The sequence below is a fragment of the Hibiscus syriacus genome, unplaced genomic scaffold (assembly GCF_006381635.1).
Source record: "Hibiscus syriacus cultivar Baekdansim isolate YM2019G1 unplaced genomic scaffold, ASM638163v2 tig00111095_pilon, whole genome shotgun sequence".
Taxonomy (NCBI): Eukaryota; Viridiplantae; Streptophyta; class Magnoliopsida; order Malvales; family Malvaceae; genus Hibiscus; species Hibiscus syriacus.
Genome location: NW_024062980.1, coordinates 7,150,629 through 7,175,253, shown reverse-complemented (window position 1 = coordinate 7,175,253; position 24,625 = coordinate 7,150,629). Strand labels below are relative to the sequence as shown.

Here is a 24,625-nt window from a genome sequence, read left to right as displayed (position 1 = left end):
GATGACCCAAAAAATTTAATAGGTATTTTTCATCTTTTGATGAGTCTGTATTTGTATTAGTTGACCCTTAATCTATGCACTCATACATTAGTACAAGGTTGGCTAGAGCTAGAGGAATTCATGTAGAACCAATCTTGAGTAAAATTATAGTTGTAAACCTTAATGGGTCATGGTACAAGTGTGAGTTGAAAAGTAGTAAGCAATTAATAAAGATTCCAAGGACTATGTTCTTGGTGAATCGGATGGAATTACCAATTGATGAGTTAGGATCATTACGTAAAGTGATATTGATAATGATTGTACAGAGAATGATGTATGGTTAAGGTGATAGATACTCAAATAAGAAAAGTGGGATTGTATGATAATGTCACAAAATTGGGAAATTAGAGATGTCTTTTTAGATCAATATTTTGGGTTACCTCTAAATCGAGAGGTGTAATTCAAGGTTGTTTGTTATTAAAGTATTGAACATGTTTCTATGAATTAGTATCAAATAAATCAAGAGGAATTATCTATGTATGATTTAGAGTCGGTAGTAGTCGAGCTGCCTTAAAAGATTTGACGTCGTTATCATTATAGTGAGTGGTACTATAGTGGTGCTAATCACACGAACCTTAATTACTTGTGGAATTGAAGAGAGTGAACATGAGACAGAAAAGATGTTCAGAACCTCTAAAGGTGTATGAAGTGATCATTGATTATATTACAAATAAAAGATGAAAAATTTCTGAATATGAGTGTTATAAATAGAAAATAGAGAAATTAAAGACTGTTGGAGGTCAGGTTCAACAGATGTTCGTAGTATTGTAGGAGACTTTATATATCTGACGCACTATTAGAGGAAAAGTTTAACATGAAGTATTTTCTAAATTGTTTCAATCAATCTTGATTCATGAATGGAAAATGGGTTATGGGGATATAAAGATTCGATTAGAATTGATTTATGAAAATGAATCAATACAGATCTAGACTAAAGAAATTCAGAAATTTCTAATAAAATGATTCATATGGTTGAGGTATTGTGGTAAGCGCATAAAGTCTTTAAATTCGAGGACGGATTTTTCTAAGGGGAGAATCGTAATACCCCAAATATCAGGTCAGAGACTATACTAAAAAGATTTGAAATTTGAAGATTTATTTGAATAAATGGTAATAGATGAGGAAATGATTTGGAATAGTGTTTTGAACTAAATTGTATCAATAGATTAGTTAAGAGGGAAAATTGGTCTTTTAGGAGGGAAAATGAATTTAAAATATATATTAGGGATTTAAGAAAAAGGGGAAAGTGAAAAACATTTAGTTTACTCTTCTTCTTCTTCTTCCCGTGGTTTTCTCTCCTCCATAGCTCCAAAGGTAAACTTCGATTAATCAGTTTTTCCTTTTGATTTTGGGTTGTTATTGCAACCTTAAGTGATATGTAAGCTTAAGGAAAAGTTATATGAGATTAAAACTACGAAATAGATGAAATATAAGAGATTTAAGAAAATGGGTTTTTAAATGATATGTTGATATATGAGTGTTTATGGATGTTTATTAGTAGAATTGACTTATCAAAGAGGTAAATAAAAGATTAAAAGCATTGGATAGGATTAATAACATACTAGAAAAAGTGGTATGATTCTTAGAATTGAATGTTCTTGGAAGATTTTAGATGTTTTAAGAAACAAAATGAAAGAAAGTTAGTATGGATAGGTAAATAATAGCTTAATGGTATTGTATGGTGTAAACATACCAAAATTTGACCCTATTTGGGTGATATTCAGGTTGAAAACTAGAAATTCTGGGCACGAGTATCGGTACTGATAGAACAGTATGATATTATAGTCTTAAAATTAGTAGAATCTATAGAGTAATATCGATACCGACTCAAGTGGTATCGATACCAAGAGGGGAGTATCGATACCATGATAATGGTATCGATACCATTTGCTCACATAATACAAAAATGGTATCAGTACCGTAATAGAGTATCGATACCCTAGTATAGTAGTATCGATACTAGTGGGCCAAAATGTTAAAAATAGGTTGATATTGTATAGAAAGTTAATAATATGTACTCTTAAGTAACGTTTGAGTATAATTGTTAGGAAATGTACTAACAATTGATATTGTATGTGTCTTTTTGGGATGCTTGAGTAGATCGAAATCAAGCTCACGAGTCAAACAAAATAAAGGCAAAGGCAAAGTATCGGAGTGATCCACTTTGCATTCTGGGTATAATAGCGAGACAATCCAGGTAAGTGCATTTTATTATGTACTGCATGATTTATTAATGTAAGTATGGTGATTACCAAATGGCACTAAGCGTGCAAAAACTTAAGAAAATCCATACTAAGTGTATGAATTTTCATATGGGCACTTGTTTGCAAAACTAAGAAATTCATACTAAGTGTATGAATTTCGGTATGGGCATTATGTGTGCAAACTAAGAAATTTATACTAAGTGTATGAATTTCCGTATGGGCACTATGTGTGCAAACTAAGAAATACATACTAAGTGTATTAATTTCCTTATAGGGAAATATATGTGAAATTATCAAAAGTTCATAATAAGAAGGTGAATTTCCGTATTGGTAATGGGTGAGTAATTAACATAAATTATAGTAAGATTTGGGATTATTGCATGAGCACTATAGGTATCAACCATAGAATGTATAATGATTGAAAGAGTTAATTGATATTATGAATAATTATTATAGTAGAAACTTGTCTAAATAAAAGATAAATGGCCTAACTGTGCATTTGACATAAAGGTGTCAATTATGCCAGTTAGGTGAAAGGCTAAGCACCTTTGAGGCCTAACTGTGCATTTTACAGAAAGGTGTCAATTATGCTAGTTAGATGAAAGGATAAGTGTCTTTGAGGCCTAACTGTGCATTTGACAAAAAGGTGTCAATTATGCCAGTTAGATGAAAGGCTAAGTGCCTTTGAGGCCTAGCTTTGCATTTGACAGAAAGGTGTCAATTATGCCAGTTAGATGAATGGTTACAGACCGTTGATTAAAAGATAAATGGCCTATCTGTGCACTTTACAGAAAGGTGTTAATCATGCCAATTATATGAACGGTAAAAGATCGTTGAGTAAAAGATAAATGGCCTAGCTGTGCATTTAACAGAAATGTGTCAATTATGCCAGTTATATGAACGGTTAAAGACCGTTGAGTAAAAGTTAAATGGCATATATGTGCATTTGACAGAAATGTGTCAATCATGCCAGTTAGATGAATGGTTAAAGATTGTTGAGTAAAAGATAAATGGCCTAGCTGTGTATTTGACAGAAATGTGTCAATTATGCCAGTTAGATGAATGGTTAAAGATCGTTGAGTAAAAGATAAATGGCCTAGTTGTGCATTTGACAGGACGATTAAAGAATGTTGAGTAAAAGATAAATGGCCTAGTTGTGCATTTGACAGGAAGGTGTCAATCATGCCAGTTAGATTGACGATTAAAGACCGTTGAGTAAAAGATAAATGACCTAGCAGTGCATTTGACTGAAAGGTGTCAATTATGCCAGTTAGATGAATGGTTAAGATCATTGAGTAAAAGATAAATGGCCTAGTTGTGCATTTGGCAGAAAGGTGTCAATCATGTTAGTTAGATGAACAATTAAATAATATTGAGTAAAAGATAAATGGCCTAATTGTGCATTTGGCAGAAAAGTGTCAATGCAAGTTAAATTAAAAGTAAATGCCTTTGGATAAAAGACTAAAGGAACTATAATGCATTTGGATATAAACGGTGAATAAGTGGTTTGAAAGAATATCATATAAATATAAAATGTACAACAATGCATAAATTGTATGAATGGATGTCATGAAGGAAAAATGTAAACAGTACATAATGGGTATAAAAGGATGCCTAAATGAAAATACAAAATAGTGTATTAACAGTAGTTAATGTGTTGTCCATAATGATTATAAAAGATACATGATTAATTGGCACTTGGGTGCAATACATGTATAGTACATTCTGATTTAATGTACACTGTGAAAGTAAAGAATAATTGTGGAAAAATATATAGAAGGATAGATAGGCTAGGCCTACTAAGAATAATTTAGATGATTTAATTGAAAGAATTTTGGTGTAATTGAGAAGGGCTTATCAGGTCCTTATGGATTTTTCAATTTAAATCGTCGTTCAGTATTCATAAGATATTTATGTATAAGTTTGATATCTTTGCAGTATGATGACTCACTAGGTAAATACTTAATATTTGTTGATTTCATGTATAGGTAAAGGCAAGGATTAATTGCGTAAGGAGTGCAGCATTAGCAACATCGATCATCAATTAAGGTTGACCTGTTAGTAACGTTAGGACAATCTTATTCCTTTTGAAAACTTAGTTGGCATGTAATGGAACTATATTACATATTTTCTAAGGTATTTAAATTTATAGTTTTAGTATTTTACTTATATGAACATCATACTTTGAAGTTGTTTAAAAAATTGAAACAAAATTTTACGGTTTTTCAAATAACCAAATATTTTAAAAGTGATGTGACATCTGTATTTCGTGTACGGAAGGGTATACGGGAGATGGGTGTTACATGGATACTCCTGATAAGTCAATGGTATAAGAATTTGATATAATAGCCCATTGTATGTGCATTGAGAGTCTTTGGTACAATTGGCATGTCATGAGGAAGAGATTTTATCGATCAATCATGTTTAGTGCATTTGTGCACTCCAGTATTTGTGCATTTGTTGCACTAAGTTTTAGTGTCTTGTTGCTCTCCACTAATAGTGCATTCATGCACTCTTTTATTAGTACCTATGTGTACTCCTGTATTTATGCATACATGAACTCCTATATTAGTACTTTTGGGTACTCCTCTGTTAGTACATTTGTGAACTCCTGGCACTATATGTGTAATTATGGTGTTCATGATATTTGACGTGTGAACTACCATCTCGGTTATTAGTATAGTGAAGTTGTGTTCTACAATACCTATGCTCCTGTGTATTACTTAAAGGGAATATGATCTATGTTGTAGTTTGACTACATATTGTGCACACTTGTCTGACTCACGGACCATGCATTCTCATTTGGTATACATTGGCTATGATTGAAATATGAGAAATGTGCAGGTTATGTGTGATGAAAAGACTTTAAAAAAATTGTTTTGCATGTCATATATATTATTATTTTATATGATACCTACGATTCTTTGATTATTATGATGTTTCATATTTTTATATACCATACTATATTTTATATAGTTATGAAACTGCATCACTAAGTGTATACTTAGCGCATGATGATTTTCATGCGTAGGAAAAAGAAACAAGTAGAGTAAGGAGTTAGGCTTGGCATCAATCATCGAAGACTACTTACCAGTATCAGTAATCACATCTTACTGTTGTTTGAAATTTCTAGATGGGATGTATACGTGCAAAAAGAGTATAACATGGATTTTGGTTCATATTATAGTAAGAAAATATTTTATATATTACATTTCGATTTTTATGTAATTAAATTATGTATGTCAAATTGTATGATTTCTAAAGAAACAAAATTTTATTGATTTTTGAATACAAAAAATGTTTTAAAAGATATGTGACATCTCTGACTCGTATCCAGGGTCGGATTCGGGATAAAGGTGTTACATCAACTACGATTGGCAAATGACGGTAACGATGAACAACTATAAAAGGCGACTATGGCTACTGATTAGAGTTTAAAAATGAAAATTTTAGAGAAATGGAGTTCAAAGGCTGTGATGTACTGATGTTCGTAGCTTAATGAATTAGGAAAAGTTAAAAAAAAAAACTGACCAAACATGTTTTTTGATTAAACGTTGCCTGATCAAATGGGCTTTTATTATCCAAGTAGGAAGCAATTCAATGGTTGGGCTTGGTTGGTGCCTAGGCGCACACTGCAGACCACTTGATAGTGGATTGTGGAGAAATTACGTAACATTTTAATATATTTTTTAAATGTTATTAATAATTAATTTTAAAAAATAAAAATTTAATATATTACATTTTCAAATTGCTAACAAGATTTTTAAATCGCGTATCGAGTAACTTAGTTTGGTTAGTTAAGAAATCGAGTCAAACTCATTCGATTCGAGTATTTATCAAACTTTAATCAAATTGATCACAAATATCTCGCAATCAATTTTATCTCATTTACGGCTCTAATAAAACACAAGCAGGTGATCGTGGTAAGTTTGCATGAATGGCGATTATGGTGGATTGGAGTAAACCGCTTCGATCATGCATTGGTATTGATGATTTTGTTCAGAAGATTAAGTACGAAGGACTGAATCAGATATGCTTTGGGTGTGGCGTGTGCGGCTATTCGGAGCTCAACCGGTAATTACACCAACCTCTGCTAGTAAGAAGGAAAAGCTATAAAGCCCCCGGATGATTGTGTCGAACCGTCGAAAAATGATAATGTATGACAATCTTAATATACTGTTAAAAAAATTATAGATTTTGTTATTATTTAAACAGCAAAATAGATAAAAAAAAATTATCAGAAACATTATTACTTTTATCGGTTTTGTTATAATTGGATGCTTTAGTTATTTTTTCTACCGATTTTATTATTGTTGGACATTTTATCAAAAATATTTAAAATATTGAAATTTTAGATAGAAATAATAATATTTTAGATAATTTTCTATCGATTTTATTATTTAAATAATAAAAAAATCGATAACACTTTTTAATTATATATTAAAAAGTATCGTAATTCCATCTAAATTTGATTTCTTAGAGCCGCCTGTACTAGAGAAGAGGTTCCACCTCAGCAAGATACGAATCCCAAGATATGGGAAAATTTCCCTCGTGGAAAAAAAGGGCTACTAAAAAAGAAGGTGGCAACCGAGAAGTGCAGTCAAAAACTGTTACTAAGAGCGAGGCTTACCTAGCATCCAATCCGGAGAAAAAAAATCTATAAAAACAAAGAATTCGGTTAATGGAAAGCAGGCGATGGAAGTTGTGCCTTTGGATGTAGAGAAGGTGGCAGAAGTGGTTACGCATGCTGCCCCGAGTGTGAGAGGAAATCATAATGCAGTCTCTATTGCTGAACCAGGTTTCGAACAACAAGAATTGGGTAATAAGAGGTCTAGTAAATTGCATGGAAATAACAAAACGGGCTTGGAGATTAATTGGAAGGGAATCCAAATTTTAAAAAAATTCAAACATAAAATCTCAATCTCGAACAGCTCCTGCTGCTTGGATTAAAAATGTTTCTAAGCATCTTGATGAGATTGGTAAATCTAATGTGTTGCAATATCATGCTTAGACGCTAGCGTAAATGGGATTATCTGCGGAGGAAGGAAGCTCTTGTGACGTTACAACTCAGATTATGCTGGTTGATGATGCCGTTCGGGGAGTACCCGAGCAGAAAGAATATCGGGGCAGTAAGGCTCGGCTCCCCTCTCTTTATTTTTGCTCGGCAAAAATAATTTTATTAGGTGAACAAAAACACCTTAACCTGAATTATGGGACTCATTAAAAATCTTCCAAAACCTAATGGCAGGAAAAGAGTACCTAATCATGATATTAACAAAGAAACATGGGAACGCTACTTCAAAACAAACAAAACAAAAAACAGCCTCATACTATCTTTAAAAGAAGCAGAGTTTGTTATTTAATGTCAGAACAAACATGAAATATACAAAAAGTAGAAAGTATATACTTGTCTTATGTTTTTTTTTTTTGCAATGTTTTTAAAATCGGACCGGACATTGAACCGGTGAAAGTACTGGTTTACTTGTTTAACCGGGTTCAACCGTGGTTGAACCGGATTTTATATGAAATAATATTTATTTTAATTTTACATAATATTCAAAGCAATATTAATATTGTTGAAATGTCAAAGTTTGGAGAAAATTGGTTCAAGTTAGGCACCTAATATTGCAATGTCAAAATTAGGTGCAACAATGTCAAAATTAGGTGCAACAATGTTTGAAAATTAAATGGGTAAATTACAAACTTTAGTCACTAAACTTTAGGGTATTTATAAGATTCGTCCTTAAGTTTCAACTATAAATACCCTAGCTCATTTAGCTTCAAAACCATCCCAAAGCATTCTAGCTTTCTTCCAATACTAGAGAGATTTTAGAGAGTTTCTTGAGAGTTGTTTTCTCCTTTTTATCTAGAGAGAATTATCATTGTTTTCTCCTTGGTATATCGAGAGAGGTTGTAATTCCTATTTTCTCATAGTGAAATTCTTCTACCGTTGCCCGTGGTTTTTACCCTAAATATTTTAGGGGTTTTCCACGTAAATTTTGTGTCTCTTTTATCTTCATTTTTATTTTCTCAAATTATCAGTTGCGATTTTGCTCTATCCGATAGCCGTCTTCCGCAACAATTGGTATCAGAGCTAGATTAGAGTGTGTAATATCTGCTTATTGTCTTTGTGGTTGCCACCAAAAGGTAGATCCTCCAACATAAGAAAGTAAGAATGTATTACCCATTCTTTGAAGGTTCCAGAGAACTATTCACGATAGTGAAATAGTGAAAGCTATCCGTAATAGAAGCTATGACAACGAAATTTGATATTGAAAAATTCAATGGGAGAAATTTCTCACTGTGGAAATTGAAGATGAAGGCCATCCTGAGGAAAGACGGGTGTCTAGCAGCTATCAATGAAAGGCCGGTGGATTTCGCAGATGACAACAAATGCAACGAGATGGACGGAAATGCTATGGAAAACTTTCATCTAGCATTAGCAGATGAAGTATTGTCAAGTATCGAGGAGAAGAAGACAGCTAAGGAGATATAGGATCATCTCACCAAATTGTACGAGGCCACATCGTTGAACAATAAAATTTTCCTTAAAAGGAAATTGTACACTCTCCGTATGCCAGAATCTACTTCAGTGACAGAGCACTTAAATACACTGAACACCTTATTTTCTCAGCTTACATCCTTAAGCTGTAAAATAGGAGAACAAGAACGTGCTGAACTTCTACTTCAAAGTCTACCGGATTCATACGATCAACTCATCATCAACTTGACAAACAGTAATGTCACCAGTTTAGTCTTCGATGATGTTGCAGCTGCTGTTCTACAAGAAGAAAATCGGCGCAAGAACAAGGAAGAAAGACAAGTAAATCTGCAACAAGCAGAAGCGTTGACAACGATGAGAGGAAGATCAACAGAACGTGGCCAAAGCAGCAGTCACAAACATGGTAGATCGAAGTCGAGGAGCAAGAAGAATTTAAAGTGTTACAACTGTGGAAAGAAGGGTCACTTGAAGAAGGATTGTTGGAGTCTAAATAAAAACTCCAATCCACAAGGCAATACCGCAAACACTTCAGATGATGGAGATGCTCTATGCTGTGAAGCATCAACCACCGTAGAAGGAAGAAAACGATTTGCAGATATATGGCTCATTGATTCAGGAGCAACATATCACATGACCTCAAGAAGAGAATGGTTTCATCATTATGAACCTGTCTCAGGAGGGTCTGTTTATAGTTGCAATGATCATGCCTTAGAGATCGTTGGCGTGGGAACCATCAAATTGAAGATGTATAACGGAACAATTAAAGTTGTTCGAGATGTGCGGCACGTGAAAGGCCTGAAGAAAAATTTATTATCCTACGGATTGTTGGATAATAATGCAAGCAAGATTGAAACACGGAAAGGAATCATGAAGGTGTTCCGTGGAGCGCTTGTGGTGCTGAAAGGTGAAAAGATAGCTGCAAACTTGTACATGCTGAATGGAGAGACTTTGGTAGAAGCAGAAGCCTCTGTTGCCTCATGTAGTTCAGATTCGGCAATGCTATGGCATCAGAAACTTGGACACATGTCAGAACAAGGAATGAAAGTCCTTATGGAGCAAAAGCTACTTCCAGGCTTAACAAAGGTATCACTTCCTTTGTGTGAGCATTGCATAACAAGTAAGCAGCACCGGTTGAAATTCAACACATCAAATTCTAGAGGCAAAAGTGTTCTAGAATTGGTTCACTCTGACGTATGGCAAGCACCAGTTACATCCCTAGGCGGAGCAAAATACTTTGTCTCATTTATTGATGACTACTCCAGGAGATGTTGGGTGCACCCTATTAAGAAGAAGTCAGACGTGTTTTCAACTTTCAAAAACTTCAAAGCGCGGGTGGAACTTGATTATGGAAATAAGATCAAGTGTTTCAGAACAGATAATGGAGGATAATACACAAGCGAAGAATTTGATGACTTTTGCAAGAAAGAAGGCATCAAAAGACAGTTCACAGTGGCGAACACTCCTCAACAAAATGGAGTGGCAGAGCGGATGAACAGAACCTTGTTAGAAAGAACAAGAGCAATGTTGAGGGACGCAGGCTTAGAAAAATCATTATGGGCAGAAGCAGTCAATACCGCCTGTTATTTGGTGAATCGAGCTCCATCAACTGCAATAGAGCTGAAGACACCAATGGAGATGTGGACTGGTAAACCAATTGATTATTCAAACCTCCATGTATTTGGAAGTATTGTGTACGTGATGTACAACGCCCAAGAAATTTCAAAGCTGGATCCAAAATCCAGGAAATGCAAATTCTTGGGGTATGCTGATGGAGTAAAGGGGTATCACTTGTGGGAAATTCAAACTATAATGAATGTTTTAGGGCAAAAATTTAAGTATTTTTGGAAGTGAAAACTAAAGATTTCAAGAAAAGTCAAAAAATGGGTATTTAGTGCATGTTATAATAAACTAAAATTTTAAAATTAAAATAATGAAAGAAGAAAATTAACCGACATATGAAGTTGCTACCGACAACGATGATTGGTCACAGAGATCCACCAATGATGACGGTGATGAATGGTGTCTGGTACTTTGACCTACCAATAAAGAGTTTAGAAAAGAAAACTTAGGGAGAGATAAAGTTTAAAACCCTAAAAATTGGGGGGAAGACAGAAAGAAAGAACACAAACCGACATATAGAGGTGAAGGTCAACGACGATTGGCGAATGACGACAACAAGGGCTGTAAATAAACTAAACGTTCAGCGAATCGTTCATGAATCATGCGGCGGGAAGTTCGTTTATGTAAGATTTTGCGTTCATTTAAATGAACGAACATGATCAAAGGGCTCGTTCGTTCATTTATGTTCGTGAACGTTCGATTATATATTCGTTTATGTTCGTTCATTTATGTTTATTTATGTTCGAACAGAGTGCAAGTTGAATATGTTACGAAGATTATTTAAATTGTTTGGATTTCAAGAAGATTGTTTTGTTGAACAAATTAACTTCAAGACTTTATTATGTTCATATATTTTATTTATGATTTATGTATATTTTTGTCGTATTCGAACAAATTAACTCTAAAGTTGTAGGTTATATTAATGAATTTTAAGTTGTTATTCTTGTTGTTTACTTTTTTTACATTCGTTTGTTGTGTTCGAATAAGTTTTTTTGTGTGTTTGTGTTGTTCGTTTATGTTCATTTGTGTTCGTTTATGTTCATTCGTTTATGTTCGTTTATTATTTAAATGAACGAACATGAACAAACTATATTCCTTAATGAACGAACATGAACAAAAAAATTGTTCGTTTATGTTCGTATTCATTTATTTATTAAATGAACGAACATAAACATATTTCCGTTCGTATGCATTCGATTCGTTTACATGACTAAACAACTATCAAAGGCGACTGTGGCTACTGATGTTCGTAGCTTAATGAATTAGGGAAAAGAAAAAAAAACTCACCGAACACGTGTTTCGTCAAATATTTGCTTGATCAAGTAGGATGCAATTCAACGATTGGGCTTGGGTGGTGTGCCTAGGCGCACACTGCACACCCACTTGATAGTGGATTGTGGTGAAATTATGGAACATTTTAATATAGTTTTTAAAATTATAATTATTAATAATTAATTTTAAAAATATAAAATTAATATATTATATTTTAAAATTGTTCACGAACTTTTTCAGTCGAGTATCAAATAATTTAATTTGACTCGTTAAAAAATCAAATCAATCTTGAATAGTTCGTAATCTATCTTTTTATTTACAGTCCCAGTCCCTCTATACCAAGCGAATTAAGATCACATCTCGATTGCAAGTCGAGTTGTGGGGGAATCCATGGAGGGTTGTGTTTCGCATGGCATTGAACGGCTGTAGATTCAAACTGACTGTGCCCAAGCGGTGAAGTGATCATCAATCCGGGTGTAAAAATTCATAAGTTGTAGTTTTCTTCAGAAAAATAAATTATAAAAACAGAGGAACCATCAGAAATCAAATATTATCCACAGTAGCAAGAAAGCCTTACGGACCGCATCATGGTTCAATCTTCTTAAAGAAGATCGCATCGTCTGGCTCCTTTATTTTCCATTTTCCTTTAATTGAAAAACTCGGTTTAACAATAACAAGAAAACTGCATATAAAAGAAGCTCAGAAGAAAATATGGGTAGAGAGAATTATCAGCACATATTAGAATCAGCGTGGTGCATGACTTTCTCGAATTTTCTCATCACTGCTCAGATTCTACAAACAAGAAAACTTTCTAGAAAACGAAATTTGAAAGAAACCAAAAGAGAAAACGAAAACTGCAGACTTGATCTTAGAGAAGATGCCATGAGGTACTCTGAAATATAGCTATTATTTGGAAGATTGAAACTTGCATTTTTTGCATGCAGGACACCAACAAATAATAGCTATTATTTTTTACATTTAAAAGAAAAATAATATTTTAAATTTTATTTTTGGTCTTTTTTTTACAGAACTCTGGAATTTTCTACAAATTTGTGAGCTGAGGAAAGTTTTAATTTATTTTTTACAATATAACGCTATCAATTTATTAGTATTAACCTTTTAATTAAAAAGTGAAAAATATATCAAAAAGTAGAGAAAATATTTTTGCATGTAACATAGTTTAACAATGTTTTTTTTTGCATGTTAATAAAAATAATAAATAAATTTTTTTACATGTAATTTACAATAATAATACCATAAGTCCTGATTTATTTTTATTTTTTTAGGAAATTTAAAAAATTAAAATTAAAATTATTAAATATAGTTTTACTAATTTAAGTATCTTAATTTAATATTACAATAGAAACATGTTTTGGTATTCAGTATGGATCGATCTTAGATGTACAATATTTATAGACTGATAAATGGTCACATTATTAATCCTGATTTTGAGTGGCCACTGTTGGAATTCATCACATTTGCGTTAAGTAAGCCTAGATTTGCTGATCAAGAAAATATTAGGTGTCCATGTAATCGACCTAAATGCAAAAATAAAAAATTTTGAGATCCAGAAACGGTTAAAGTTCATGTGATCACTGAAGGGTTTGTTCCACATTATCACAATTGGGTGTATCATGGAGAGCCACATTTTTCTTATACTGGTTACTATAACCATATGACAAATTTTAATACCCCAACTCCAGACCAGATGATGAATACGATTTGTGTGGTAGTAATCATGAATCCAATAATGAGGTAGATGTTGTTGGTCCTAAATTAAATGCATATATGATAAAAGATGATCAACCACCAACTACTTCGACACAGATGTTGTACAATAGACTTGGTGCTTCTTCTGAACTGATATGGGTCGGTAGCAATCAATCGAAGTTATCAGTGGTTTATGAATTAATACACTTGAAAGCACAATATCGGATTCCTAATGCATGCTACGATGACCTTTGTCGAATAATGCAGAGGTTAATGCCCGAAGATAATGTCATGCCCAAAAACATTTACGAGACAAAGAAGTTGGTTCATGATATGGGTTTACCGGTTCAAAAAATACATTCTTGTAAAAATGGTTGCATGATTTACTGGGGTAGTGATTTTGAATTGAGCAAATGTAAGTTTTGCGATCATCCTTGGTACAATATTTGCATTCTGTTAAATCTCGGAGTCAAAACCAAATGAGTAGTATCGGTACCCATAATCATGGTATCGGTACTACTATAGGAAATGGTATCGATACTATGTAGGGTATCGGTACCATATTTGCATTCGATGTAAGGGGTATCGGTACCATATTTGCATTTGATGTAAGGGGTATCGATACTGACAAGACAGTATCGGTACTACCCTATTGAAATCTCAATTTTGACTCGATTAACGTTCGAAACACTTTGTAAAAATTATTTCAAAATTGTTTTTAGTGTGAATCTCAATTTTTCATTTGAGTAAGGACAAAATATAACCTTTTAAAACTTGTAGTAATATTTGTAATATTTGAATAATTGAATCGAATATAATATTTGAAATCGAATATAAAATCTTAAAATTCATTAACACATTTATTTGTTATATCGAAATATCAAAATGTTTTCAATAAAAACTTCAAGTAATAATTGAATAATTAAATCGAATATAATCTTAAAATTTATAAAAATTAATTAAATAACTTGTTTGGTATATCAAAATATCAAAACAATTTTTTAAATTTATGAAGAAATATGTGGACCCATCATAAATTTGTGACGAAATATGTGGATCCGTCACAAATTTCTGACAGATTAACATATTCCGTAAGAAATTTTTGACGGGTCCACATGTTCCATCGCAAAATTTTGAGTTTCTTACCAGCCCGCCCTTGATTTTCAATTTCCCTCTATTGCAACATCAAATTTAAAAACTTACCTGTTTTTCCCCCTTATTTTATCCTATTTAAACCTTTCTAAACTCAATCTTCTCTCATTTCCTTCATTTCATCTCTTCTTAAACTTTTTTTTCTCTCCAAAAGTTCTCTTAATTTCATCCTCTTTTATTATCTTCAACTATAAATATTGATGTAAGTTCTAATTTTGTTTAATGTAATTTTTCTTAATACATACTTTATTTATTATATTATTTTTTTATTCACTAACATCTTTCATTATATTTTGTAAGTTAAAAACTTTTAAATGATAATAAATCTTTAGTGTACAAACTTTGTATTTTACTCTTTCTTTATTATTGAATATTGTATTTTTTATGTATAGTGTACAATCATATATTTATTAGAAATATTGTATTGTGAAATATATGTTGTAAAATCATGTTTATCTTAGTTAATATGATGAATTTAATTTTGTATCATATGTTATTATTTTCTTATTAAGGCATTATCAAAATACAATATGGACTTGTTAGTATTATTATTATCTAATTTTTTTTAATTAATGTAATTATTTAAATTATATTATTATTAATTTTTGATATTTTAATTAATTAATTAAAAATATGGAATCATAATATTTTTTTTTGGAGGGAATGTGGTAGAATCCCGATAAATTTTTCCTCCTTTTTTTAAAAAAATATTAAGATTTAAATTTCCGACGGAAAACATGTAATCCATCGAAAATTAAAAATTCAGATTTTTTTTTTATATTTTTAAATATCCCGACGGAAAAGATATGTTCGTCGGAAACATAAAAGATAATATTTTATTTATATATAACATTCCAACAGATTTTAAATTTTCCTCCAGTAATATACTGACGGATTTCCGTCAGTAAACTTCTGACGAGTTACTTTATTCTCTCGGAAATGTTGGTTTAGACCAGCGTTTTACTGACCACTCTCTTCCCTCAGAAATTTCGTTAGTAAACTTAAATTCCGTCACAAATTCCATCAACAATTACATATTTTTTTGTAGTGGGGAATGCAATTCTTGACCTTTATGCTAAATGCGGAGATATTGATTCTGCGGAGAAGGCGTTTCATAGCCTTTAAAAGAGAGATGTGTTCGCTTGGAACTCGGTTATTTCAATGTATTCAAAATGGGGGTTGGTAGAAGAAGTTGTCAATAACTTCGGACCATTTGCTGAATAGTAAGGTGTTGCGAAATGAGTTCACATTTGCCACTCTTTTATCTGAATGTGCCAGGTTGAAAGATGTTGAATTCGGTAGACTAGTGCATTGTTTTGTTGTTAAAATAGGCCTTGAAGCCAGTTCTTTCTGTGAAGGTGCTCTTATTGGCATGTATTCCAAGTATATAACTGATGCTCGAAAGGTGTTTGATGGGTCAATGGATCTCGATATAATTTCGTGGACATCGATGGTGGCGGGTTATGTTCAGGTTGGCTTGCTTGAGGAGGCACTAAAAGTGTTTGAAAGCATGCTGAAAGTTGGTCATATTCCTGATCAGGTGGCTTTTCTTACCATCATAAATGCATTTGTCAGTTTAGGTAGGCTCGATGATACACGTGCCTTGTTTTCCGAGCTACCGAATCCGAATGTTGTAGCCTGGAATATGATGATTTCAGGTCATTCCAAGAGAGGTTATGAGGTGGAGGCTATTGAGTTTTTCCAAAATATGAGAGCATCTGGTGTGAACTCCACACGCTTCACATTGGGAAGTGTGTTGAGTGTGATTGCTTGTTTAGCATCTTTAGACTTCGGCTTATTGGTCCATGGTGGGGCAATTAAACAAGGGTTAAATTCTAACGTTTATGTCGGAAGCTCTTTAATCAGTATGTATGCTAAGTGTGGGAAAATTGATGCTGCTAAGAAAGTATTTGATGAGTTGCATGAGAAAAATGTTGTCTTGTGGAATGCAATGGTCGGAGGTTTTGTGCAAAATGGGTACGCATACGCTGATGAGGTCCTCGAGTTGTTTTCTCAGATGAAGGGATCTGATTCACACCTTGATAAGTTCACCTACACAAGTATCTTGAGTGCATGTGCTAGCTTAGGATGTCTGGAAACAGGTCGCCAATTTCATGGGTTTATTATAAAGAACAAATTTGCATCAAATTTATTTATGGAAAATGGATTGGTTGATATCTATGCAAAATATGGCGCTTTAGAGGATGCAAGGAAGCAACTTGAGATAAAAAAAAGATAAAAATAACGTTTCTTGGAATGCAATTATTATTGGATGTAAAGTCGAACAAAGGAGGGTAGGGGCTTATGTTTTTCAGCAAAGGGGGCACCGAATTCGGTGCCCCAATTTTTTATTTTTTTATATAATAGGGTTAATTACATTTTAGTCCATGCACACTTTAGGGTATTTATAAGATTAGTCCTTAACCTTCAACTATAAATACCCTAACCCATTTAGCTTCAAAATCATCCCAAATTATCTTTTTCTCCCAATACTAGAGAACTTTCTTGTGAGTTGTGAGTGTTTTTTAAACACCTGTAAATTTTATCTCTTTAGTAAAGATCTGCAGCAGTCCGGAGACGTAGGCATAATTGGCTGAACTCCATTATCAATTTCGAGTATTATTTTTCCGTTTTTATTTCACATTCTCACTAATCTGGTTATAAGAAAATTACTCGTTTGTTTCCCAACAACTGGAATCAGAGCTTTTGGTTGTGAATTTTGTCAATTATGAGGTTATTATTCATTACTATTAACGTGAATAGTAAATTTCGTGAATAGTTAAATTTTTGTCGGCGATACAAATTTGTCGACAGAGGTGTTCTAATACACGGTGGTTCACAAGAATTGTCAAAAATGATCCAAACGAAGCCAAATTTGAGTGGGAGCGATGGCTGCAGACGAAGGGAATGTGAAAATTGAAAAGTTCGATGGTGCAGACTTAGTCTTTTGGAAGATGCAGATTGAAGATTTTCTGTACCAGAAAAATCTATATCAAATTCTCTCAGGAAAGCAAACAGAGGGCATGAAGAATGAAGGCTGGGCTCTTCTCGACAGACAAGCCCTCGGAGCTATTCGACTGATGTTGTCCCGAAATGTTACTTTTAACATAACAAAGGAAAAGACTACGGCGAGTCTTATGGAGGCTCTTTCCAGTATGTATGAGAAGCCATCAGCCTCAAACAAAGTTCACTTGATGAGACGATTATTCAATTTGCAGATGGAGGAAGGGGCATCAGTGGCTCAACACCTAAATGAACTCAACACCTAAATGGGCTCAACACAATCACAACCCAGTTGAGTTATGTGGAAATTGAATTTGATGATGAAGTTTGAGCTTTAATTCTCTTATCATCTCTACCAGACTGTTGGAATGCTACTGTTACAGCAGTCAACAGTTCGTCGGGAAAGAGCAAATTAAAATTTGATGATGTTCGGGATCTGGTATTGAGTGAAGAAATTCGATGGAGAGAATCAGGTGAAGCATCAAGCTCCTCAGCGTTGCACACGGAGTTTAGAGAGAGAACTTCATAAAGAAATTCAAATCGTGGCATATCGAAATCCAGAACGGGAAAATCAAGAACGGGAAAGAAATATTTTACCTGTTATAATTGCAGCAAGAAGGGTCACTTTAAAAGATATTGCCGAGCACCGAAGAAAGATATCGGCGCACAGGAATCTGCCAACATGATAGATGAGACAGGTGATGCCATGATTCTAAGCGTCAACAGTCCGATTGAATCATGGATCTTGGATTCAGGGGCATCTTTCACTCCACCCCATGCCAAGAAATCATGGAGAACTATGTCAGTGGTGATTTTGGGAAGGTTCATCTAGCTGATGATGAAACCTTGAAGATCGTCAGAAAAGGAGACATCTGATTAAAGTTGCCAAACCAGACCACATGGAAGCTGAAAGGAGTGAGACATATTCCTGGCCTCAAAAGAAATTTGATTTATGTATGACAACTTGATGGAGAATGATATAATACAACCTTTTCAGGCTGTGAATGGAAGATTACCAAAGGAGCACTCGTCATTGCTCGTGGTAAGAAGACTGGTACTCTCTATGTAACCTCAAATTTAGAGAATATCATTGCAGTAGCAGATACTGATGGAAAATCAAACCTATGGCACCAAAGGCTTGGTCATATGAGCGAGAAAGGGATGAAGACACTTTTGTCAAAAGGGATGTTGCCGGATCTAAAGAGTATAGATGTCGGACTATGTGAGGATTGCATCTTTGGCAAACAAAAGAAAGTCAGTTTTGCAAAGATTGACAAGACACCCAAGGCAGAAAAGTTAGAGTTGGTTCATATTGATGTATGGAGACCATCTCCAATTCCATCTCTTGCAGGTTCACTATATTATGTCACATTCATCGATGATTCTACAAGGAAGGTGTGAGTTTATTTTCTGAAGAAGAAATCAGAATTCTTTGATACCTTCAGAAAATTGAAGGCCATGGTGGAAAATGAGACTGGTTTGAAAGTCAAACGGTTGAGGTCTGACAATGGAGGAGAGTACAGAAATAGTAGATTCAGAGATTTATGTGCAAACAATGAGATCAAGATGGAGACAACAATTCCCATGACATCGCAACATAATGGCGTAGCAAAGCGCATGAACATAACTCTGAATAAACGTGCCAGAAGCACGAGGATACATGCTGGTTTGCCCAAATTGCTATGGGCTGAAGCTATCAACACTGCAGCTTACTTGATCAACTGTGGGCCCTCAGTTCCCTTGGATGATGGAATACTAGAGGAAGTTTGGAGCAAGAAAGAAATAAACCTTTCACACTTAAGAGTGTTTGGTTGTATTTCTTATGTACACATAAATTCTGCTGAAAGAAGTAAACTTGATGCCAAGTCCAACAAATGTGTCTTTATTGGTTATGGTGGTGATGAGTTCAGTTACCGGTTTTGGGACTACGAAAATCGAAAGATCATCAGAAGCAGAGATGTCATTTTCAATGAGAATGTGATGTACAAAGACATGTCAACCATAGAATCAATACTGAAGCTGAAATAAAGGAATTTGTTGAGTTCGAGGAGATTTCTAGAAATGATGTTCAGATCAGATCTGAAGTAGTTCAAGAAGAACGAGGCACACCGGAACTAAGACTCTCCTCCAGAATTCCTAAACTAACCCAACGTTATTCGCCTTCTTTGCACTACTTGTTGCTGACTGACAATGGTGAACCAGAGTGCTATGATGAAGCAATGCAGGTGGAGGATTCAGTCAAGTGGAAGTCTTCCATGAAAGATGAGATGGACTCGCTTATGTCAAATCAGACGTGGGAATTAGTTGAATTATCACCAGGCAATAAAGCACTCCATAACAAGTGGATTTACAGGATCAAAAAAGAGCACGATGGGAGAAAACGCTACAAAGCAAGATTGGTTGTCAAAGGTTTTCAGTAAAAAGAAGGTATTGACTACAATGAAATTTTCTCTTCAGTCATGAAGCTATCTACAATCAGACTGGTGTTGAAAATTGTAGCTATAGAGAATCTACATCTTGAGCAGTTAGATGTGAAGAAAATTTTCCTTCATGGTGATTTGGAGGAAGAAATCTATATGAGGCATCCAGAAGGCTTCATAGAGGCAGGCAAGAAAAACCTGGTATGCAGGTTGAAGAAGAGCCTGTATGGTTTAAAACAAGCTCCTAGACAGTGGTACAAGAAGTTCGATAGCTTCATGGGTAGCAATGATTTTACCAGATGTCAAGCATATCATTGTTGCTACATCAAGAGGTTCGACAACAGCTTTATTATTTTATTATTGTACGTTGATGACATGATCGTTGCAGGCTCAGACATGCAAGAGATTATAAACTTGAAGCAAAAATTGTCGAAGTAGTTTGCTATGAAGGATCTGGGTGCTGCAAAGTAGATTATTGGGATGAAGATTAAGAGAGACATAAAGTCAGGGACTTTGATGTTATCAAAGTCTGAGTACATCAACAAAGTACTCTCCAGGTTCAACATGCAAGATGTTAAACTAGTAATTACACCTTTAGGTTTTCATTTTAGACTCTCTAAAGAACAGTCATCAAAGACGGAGGAAGAATGTGCACACATGGTGAAGGTGCCGTATGCCTCAGTAATTGGAAGTCTGATGTATGCCATGGTTTGTACTAAACCAGATATTGCTCATCCAGTGGGAGCTGTTAACAGGTACATGAATAATCCAGGCAAGGTACACTAGGAAGCAGTCAAATGGATCCTCAGATATCTGTGGGGTACTACAAACAAAGAACTTTGTTTCAAAGGCAGAGATATGATATTGACAGGCTATGTAGATGTTGACTTAATCGAAAATGTCAAAATCAGAAGGAGCACTATAGGGTATGTCTATACTCTAGGAGGTACTGTAGTGAGTTGGATTTCTCAACTATAGAAGATAGTTGCTCTCTTCACAACTGAAGCAGAATATGTCGCTGTTACGGAAGCCAGCAAGGAGATGGTCTGGCTTCAAAGTTTCTTGGAAGAGTTAGGCAAGAAACAAGAAAACAATGTCTAGTATTGCGATAGTCAAAGTGTTATCCATCTAGCGAAGAATCCGTCTTTTCATTCCAGGACGAAACACATACAATTACGATATCATTTTATCCGGTCTCTTCTGGAAGATGAGATTTTGAAACTTGAAAAGATTAGTGGAGCTTAAAATCCAGTAGACATGTTAACAAAGATGGTGACTACGGACAAACTGAAGTTATGTTCAGCTTCATCTGGCATGCTAGAGTAACAATACCATAAATGCTGCTGTATTGATCGAGGTGTGAAGACAGATTAAAATCAGTCTTCAAGTGGGAGATTGTAAAGTCAAACAAAGGGGGCACCGAAATTCGGTGCCCTAATTTTTTATTTTTTTATATAATAGGGTTAATTACATTTTAGTCCCTACACACTTTAGGGTATTTACAAGATTAGTCTTTAAGCTTCAACTATAAATACCCTAACCCATTTAGCTTCAAAATCATCCCAAATCATTTCTTTCTCCCAATACTAGAGAGCTTTCTTGTGAGTTGTGAGTGTTTTGTAAACACCTGTAAATTTTCTCTCTTTAGTAAAAATCTGCAGCAGTCCGGAGACGTAGACATAATTGGCTGAACTCCATGATCAATTTCGGGTATTATTTTTCCGTTTTTATTTCACATTCTCACTAATCTGGTTATAATGGAATTACTTGTTTATTTCCCAACATTGGATACATGCAAGATGAGAATGAGCTTGAGGCTTTTAGAATGTTTCGGAGAATGATTTTATATGGGATTGTTCCCGATGAAGTTTCCTTAGCCAGTATACTCGGTGCTTGTGCAAATGTTCAGAGTATTGATCAAGGGAAGCAAGTCCATTTTCTTGCAGTCAAATCTGGTTTAGATAAGAGCCTCTATGCAGGAAGTTCCCTTATTGACATGTATGCCAAATCTGGGGCCATTGGGGATTGCAGACAAAGTCCTCTATTATATGCCTCAATGGAGCGTGGTCTCCATGAACTCTATGATTGTTGGATATGCACCAAATGATTTAGATCGAGAAGTTATCCTACTAAAAGATATGCAAGTGGATGGATTGAAACCATCTGAAGTAACATACACTAGCCTTTTAGATGCCTGTAATGAACCTCATAAGTTGAACGTCGGAAGGCAAATCCACTGTCTTATAGTAAAGAGAGGCCTTTTGTATGGTGAAGAATTCTTGGGGGTTTCTCTCCTGTGCATGTACCTGAACTCCCTTAGAGATACAGATGCAAGAAATCTGTTTGAAGAGTTCAAAAACCGGTTAAGTGCCGTTGTATGGACTGCTTTAATTTCAGGTCATATGCAAAATGACTGCAAGGAGGCCTTACACTTCTTCCGAGAGATGCGTAGCTGCAATGTATTGCCCGACCAAGCTACATTTGTCAGTGTCCTTAGAGCATGTGCTGTTTTATCTTCTTTGCAAGTAGGCAGACATATCCATGCTCTAGTTTATAATACCGGTTATGTTTCAGACGAGTTAACAACTAGTGCCCTTGTAGATATGAAGGCTAAATGCGGTGAAGTTAAATGTTCTTTGCAAGTTTTCAATGAAATGAATAGCAAGAACGGTATTAGTTGCTGGAACTCGATGATAGTCGGGTTTGCCGAAATTGTTATGCTGAAATGCATTGAGAATATTTTTTGAGATAAAGCAAACACATATAATGCCTGATGATGTCACATTCCTCGGTGTTCTTACTGCATGCAGTCATGCAGGGAAGGTATCTGGAGTCGCCAAATTTTTGACACGATGGTTAATTACGGGATTAATCCAAGAGTAGATCATTGCGCATGTGTCGTTGATTTTCTTGGACGATGGGGGTTTCTTAAAGAAGCGGAGGATTTCATTGACAGCCTAAAGCTTGAACCCGATGCTATGATTTGGGCCGCACTACTCGGTGCTTGTAGAATACATGGAGATGAAATTAGAAGGCGGAGGACAGCAGAGAAACTCATTGAATTAGAACCCGAGAATTCTTCTCCCTATGTGCTGCTTTCTAACATATATGATGCAGCAGGAAACTGGGACGATGTTAATGCTCTGAGGTGGAGAATGAAGAAAAACGAGTCCAGAGGTTCCCTGGTTGTAGGTGGATAGTCGTGGGACAGAACACGAATTTGTTCATTGCAGGAGATAAGTCTCATCCTAAAGCTGATGAAATTGAACAAATTTTGAAGGATTTGGTTCCGATGAGAGAAGACGGGTTTGCACCAGAAGTGGATTCATTGTTGCTAGAGGAAGAGTGTGATAAAAGCATCAAATTGCAGTAGGTGAAAGGGGTATAATTTATATATCTTGTAAGTTTGGATTTCTTATTAGTAAACAAGTTTTTAAGTGTTTTACAATGCAAACAAATCCCTATTGGCCCAACCTTTCTAAACTTAGATTGAGAGTCAAGTTATTAATAACTTCATATGGATTCTTATGCCAAAAACAATTCCAGAGTTTCACTATAAATAGACCCCAAAATGATACCATTTTGTGCACCAAAATCAAACCATTAACGACTTCATAGTGTATCTATTCATTATATCACAATGGCCTCTTCTGTTAACTTCAACTTCCCTTATTTCTCACCTCCACCACCACACCATCCTTTTCAGCCACCTCCACCAGCTTACCCTCCGCCCTCGTCACCACCTCCACCACCACACCATCCGATTTCACCTCCTCCGCCGCCAAATCATCCGATTTCACCTCCTCCACCACCACACCATCCGGTTTCACCGCCTCCACCACCCCATGTACGTCCACCGCCAGCACCAATTCCTCCACCACCATCACCAAATAACCACACTGTTATAATCATTGTGTTCGTGTCATGCGGTGGAGTGTTCTTCCTCGCATTCCTCGCGGCCGCACTCTTTTGCTTCCTCAAGAAAAAGAAGAAGGCAGCACAAGAAGCCGATGTCGTACATGTCGATGAACATATGAAAATCAAGGAGGCCATTGTTGAAGGTCCCGATGGACCTCGCGCTGTTTTACTAGAGATTGAAGATGATATCCATATCGTTGAAGATATCGCAAAGACAGAGAGAATTGAAAAGGGTTCGAATCTCCACTCTTCTGCGATAGCTAATCTTAAAAACATTGAAGCAGCAGGTGCAGCTTCTTCAAGTTCTCATCATCATCAACTAGAACACAAGGCATAGTCTTGTTTCTATTCTATTCATTAAATAAATATATATTCATTTTAATGAATATTTAACAAAATGTATGGTTTTAATTTAACATAAATACCAAAGGGGAATGTGTTGAGATTTTCATGTTCATTTCTTCTGTTATTTCATGAATTATAATAAAAAAAAATCAGAAAATAAATGTTTTTCATAGTCAGGGTCACTTAAATACCAAAGGAAAATACCTTTGAATGGGTTTTTAAGGCGTTATCCTTTCCCTTGTTGGATATGGTGTGATGAGTCACTCGCACACGTACATTGTTATCACCGTCGTTCATCTAGTTCAATTCATTTCGTGTAATTATGTATCTTTGACATGTACTGTATATGTTTATCTTTCTAAACAAAAGATAGTTATCTATATTGTATTATATTTTTGTAGTAAAAATCCATAAATATTTTCTATAAATAATACTTACTA

The 24,625-nt window shown here is 34.8% G+C and overlaps 1 protein-coding gene, 1 non-coding gene and 1 pseudogene across 2 annotated transcripts; 2 read left to right on the top strand and 1 right to left on the bottom strand.

The window, feature by feature from the left end:
- The first annotated feature begins 6,938 nt into the window (after positions 1 to 6,938).
- LOC120152872 lies at positions 6,939 to 23,295 on the top strand (annotated as a pseudogene).
- LOC120152912 lies at positions 12,333 to 12,424 on the bottom strand. Its single transcript, XR_005518740.1, has one exon. It is a non-coding gene; the product is annotated as a small nucleolar RNA Z221/R21b (small nucleolar RNA).
- Positions 23,296 to 23,562: 267 nt separating the features above from the next.
- Positions 23,563 to 24,177, top strand: LOC120152871 (proline-rich receptor-like protein kinase PERK2). Its single transcript, XM_039164978.1, has one exon. The coding sequence runs from the start codon at positions 23,563 to 23,565 to the stop codon at positions 24,175 to 24,177; it is 615 nt and encodes a 204-aa protein (XP_039020909.1).
- The last annotated feature ends 448 nt before the right edge of the window (positions 24,178 to 24,625 follow it).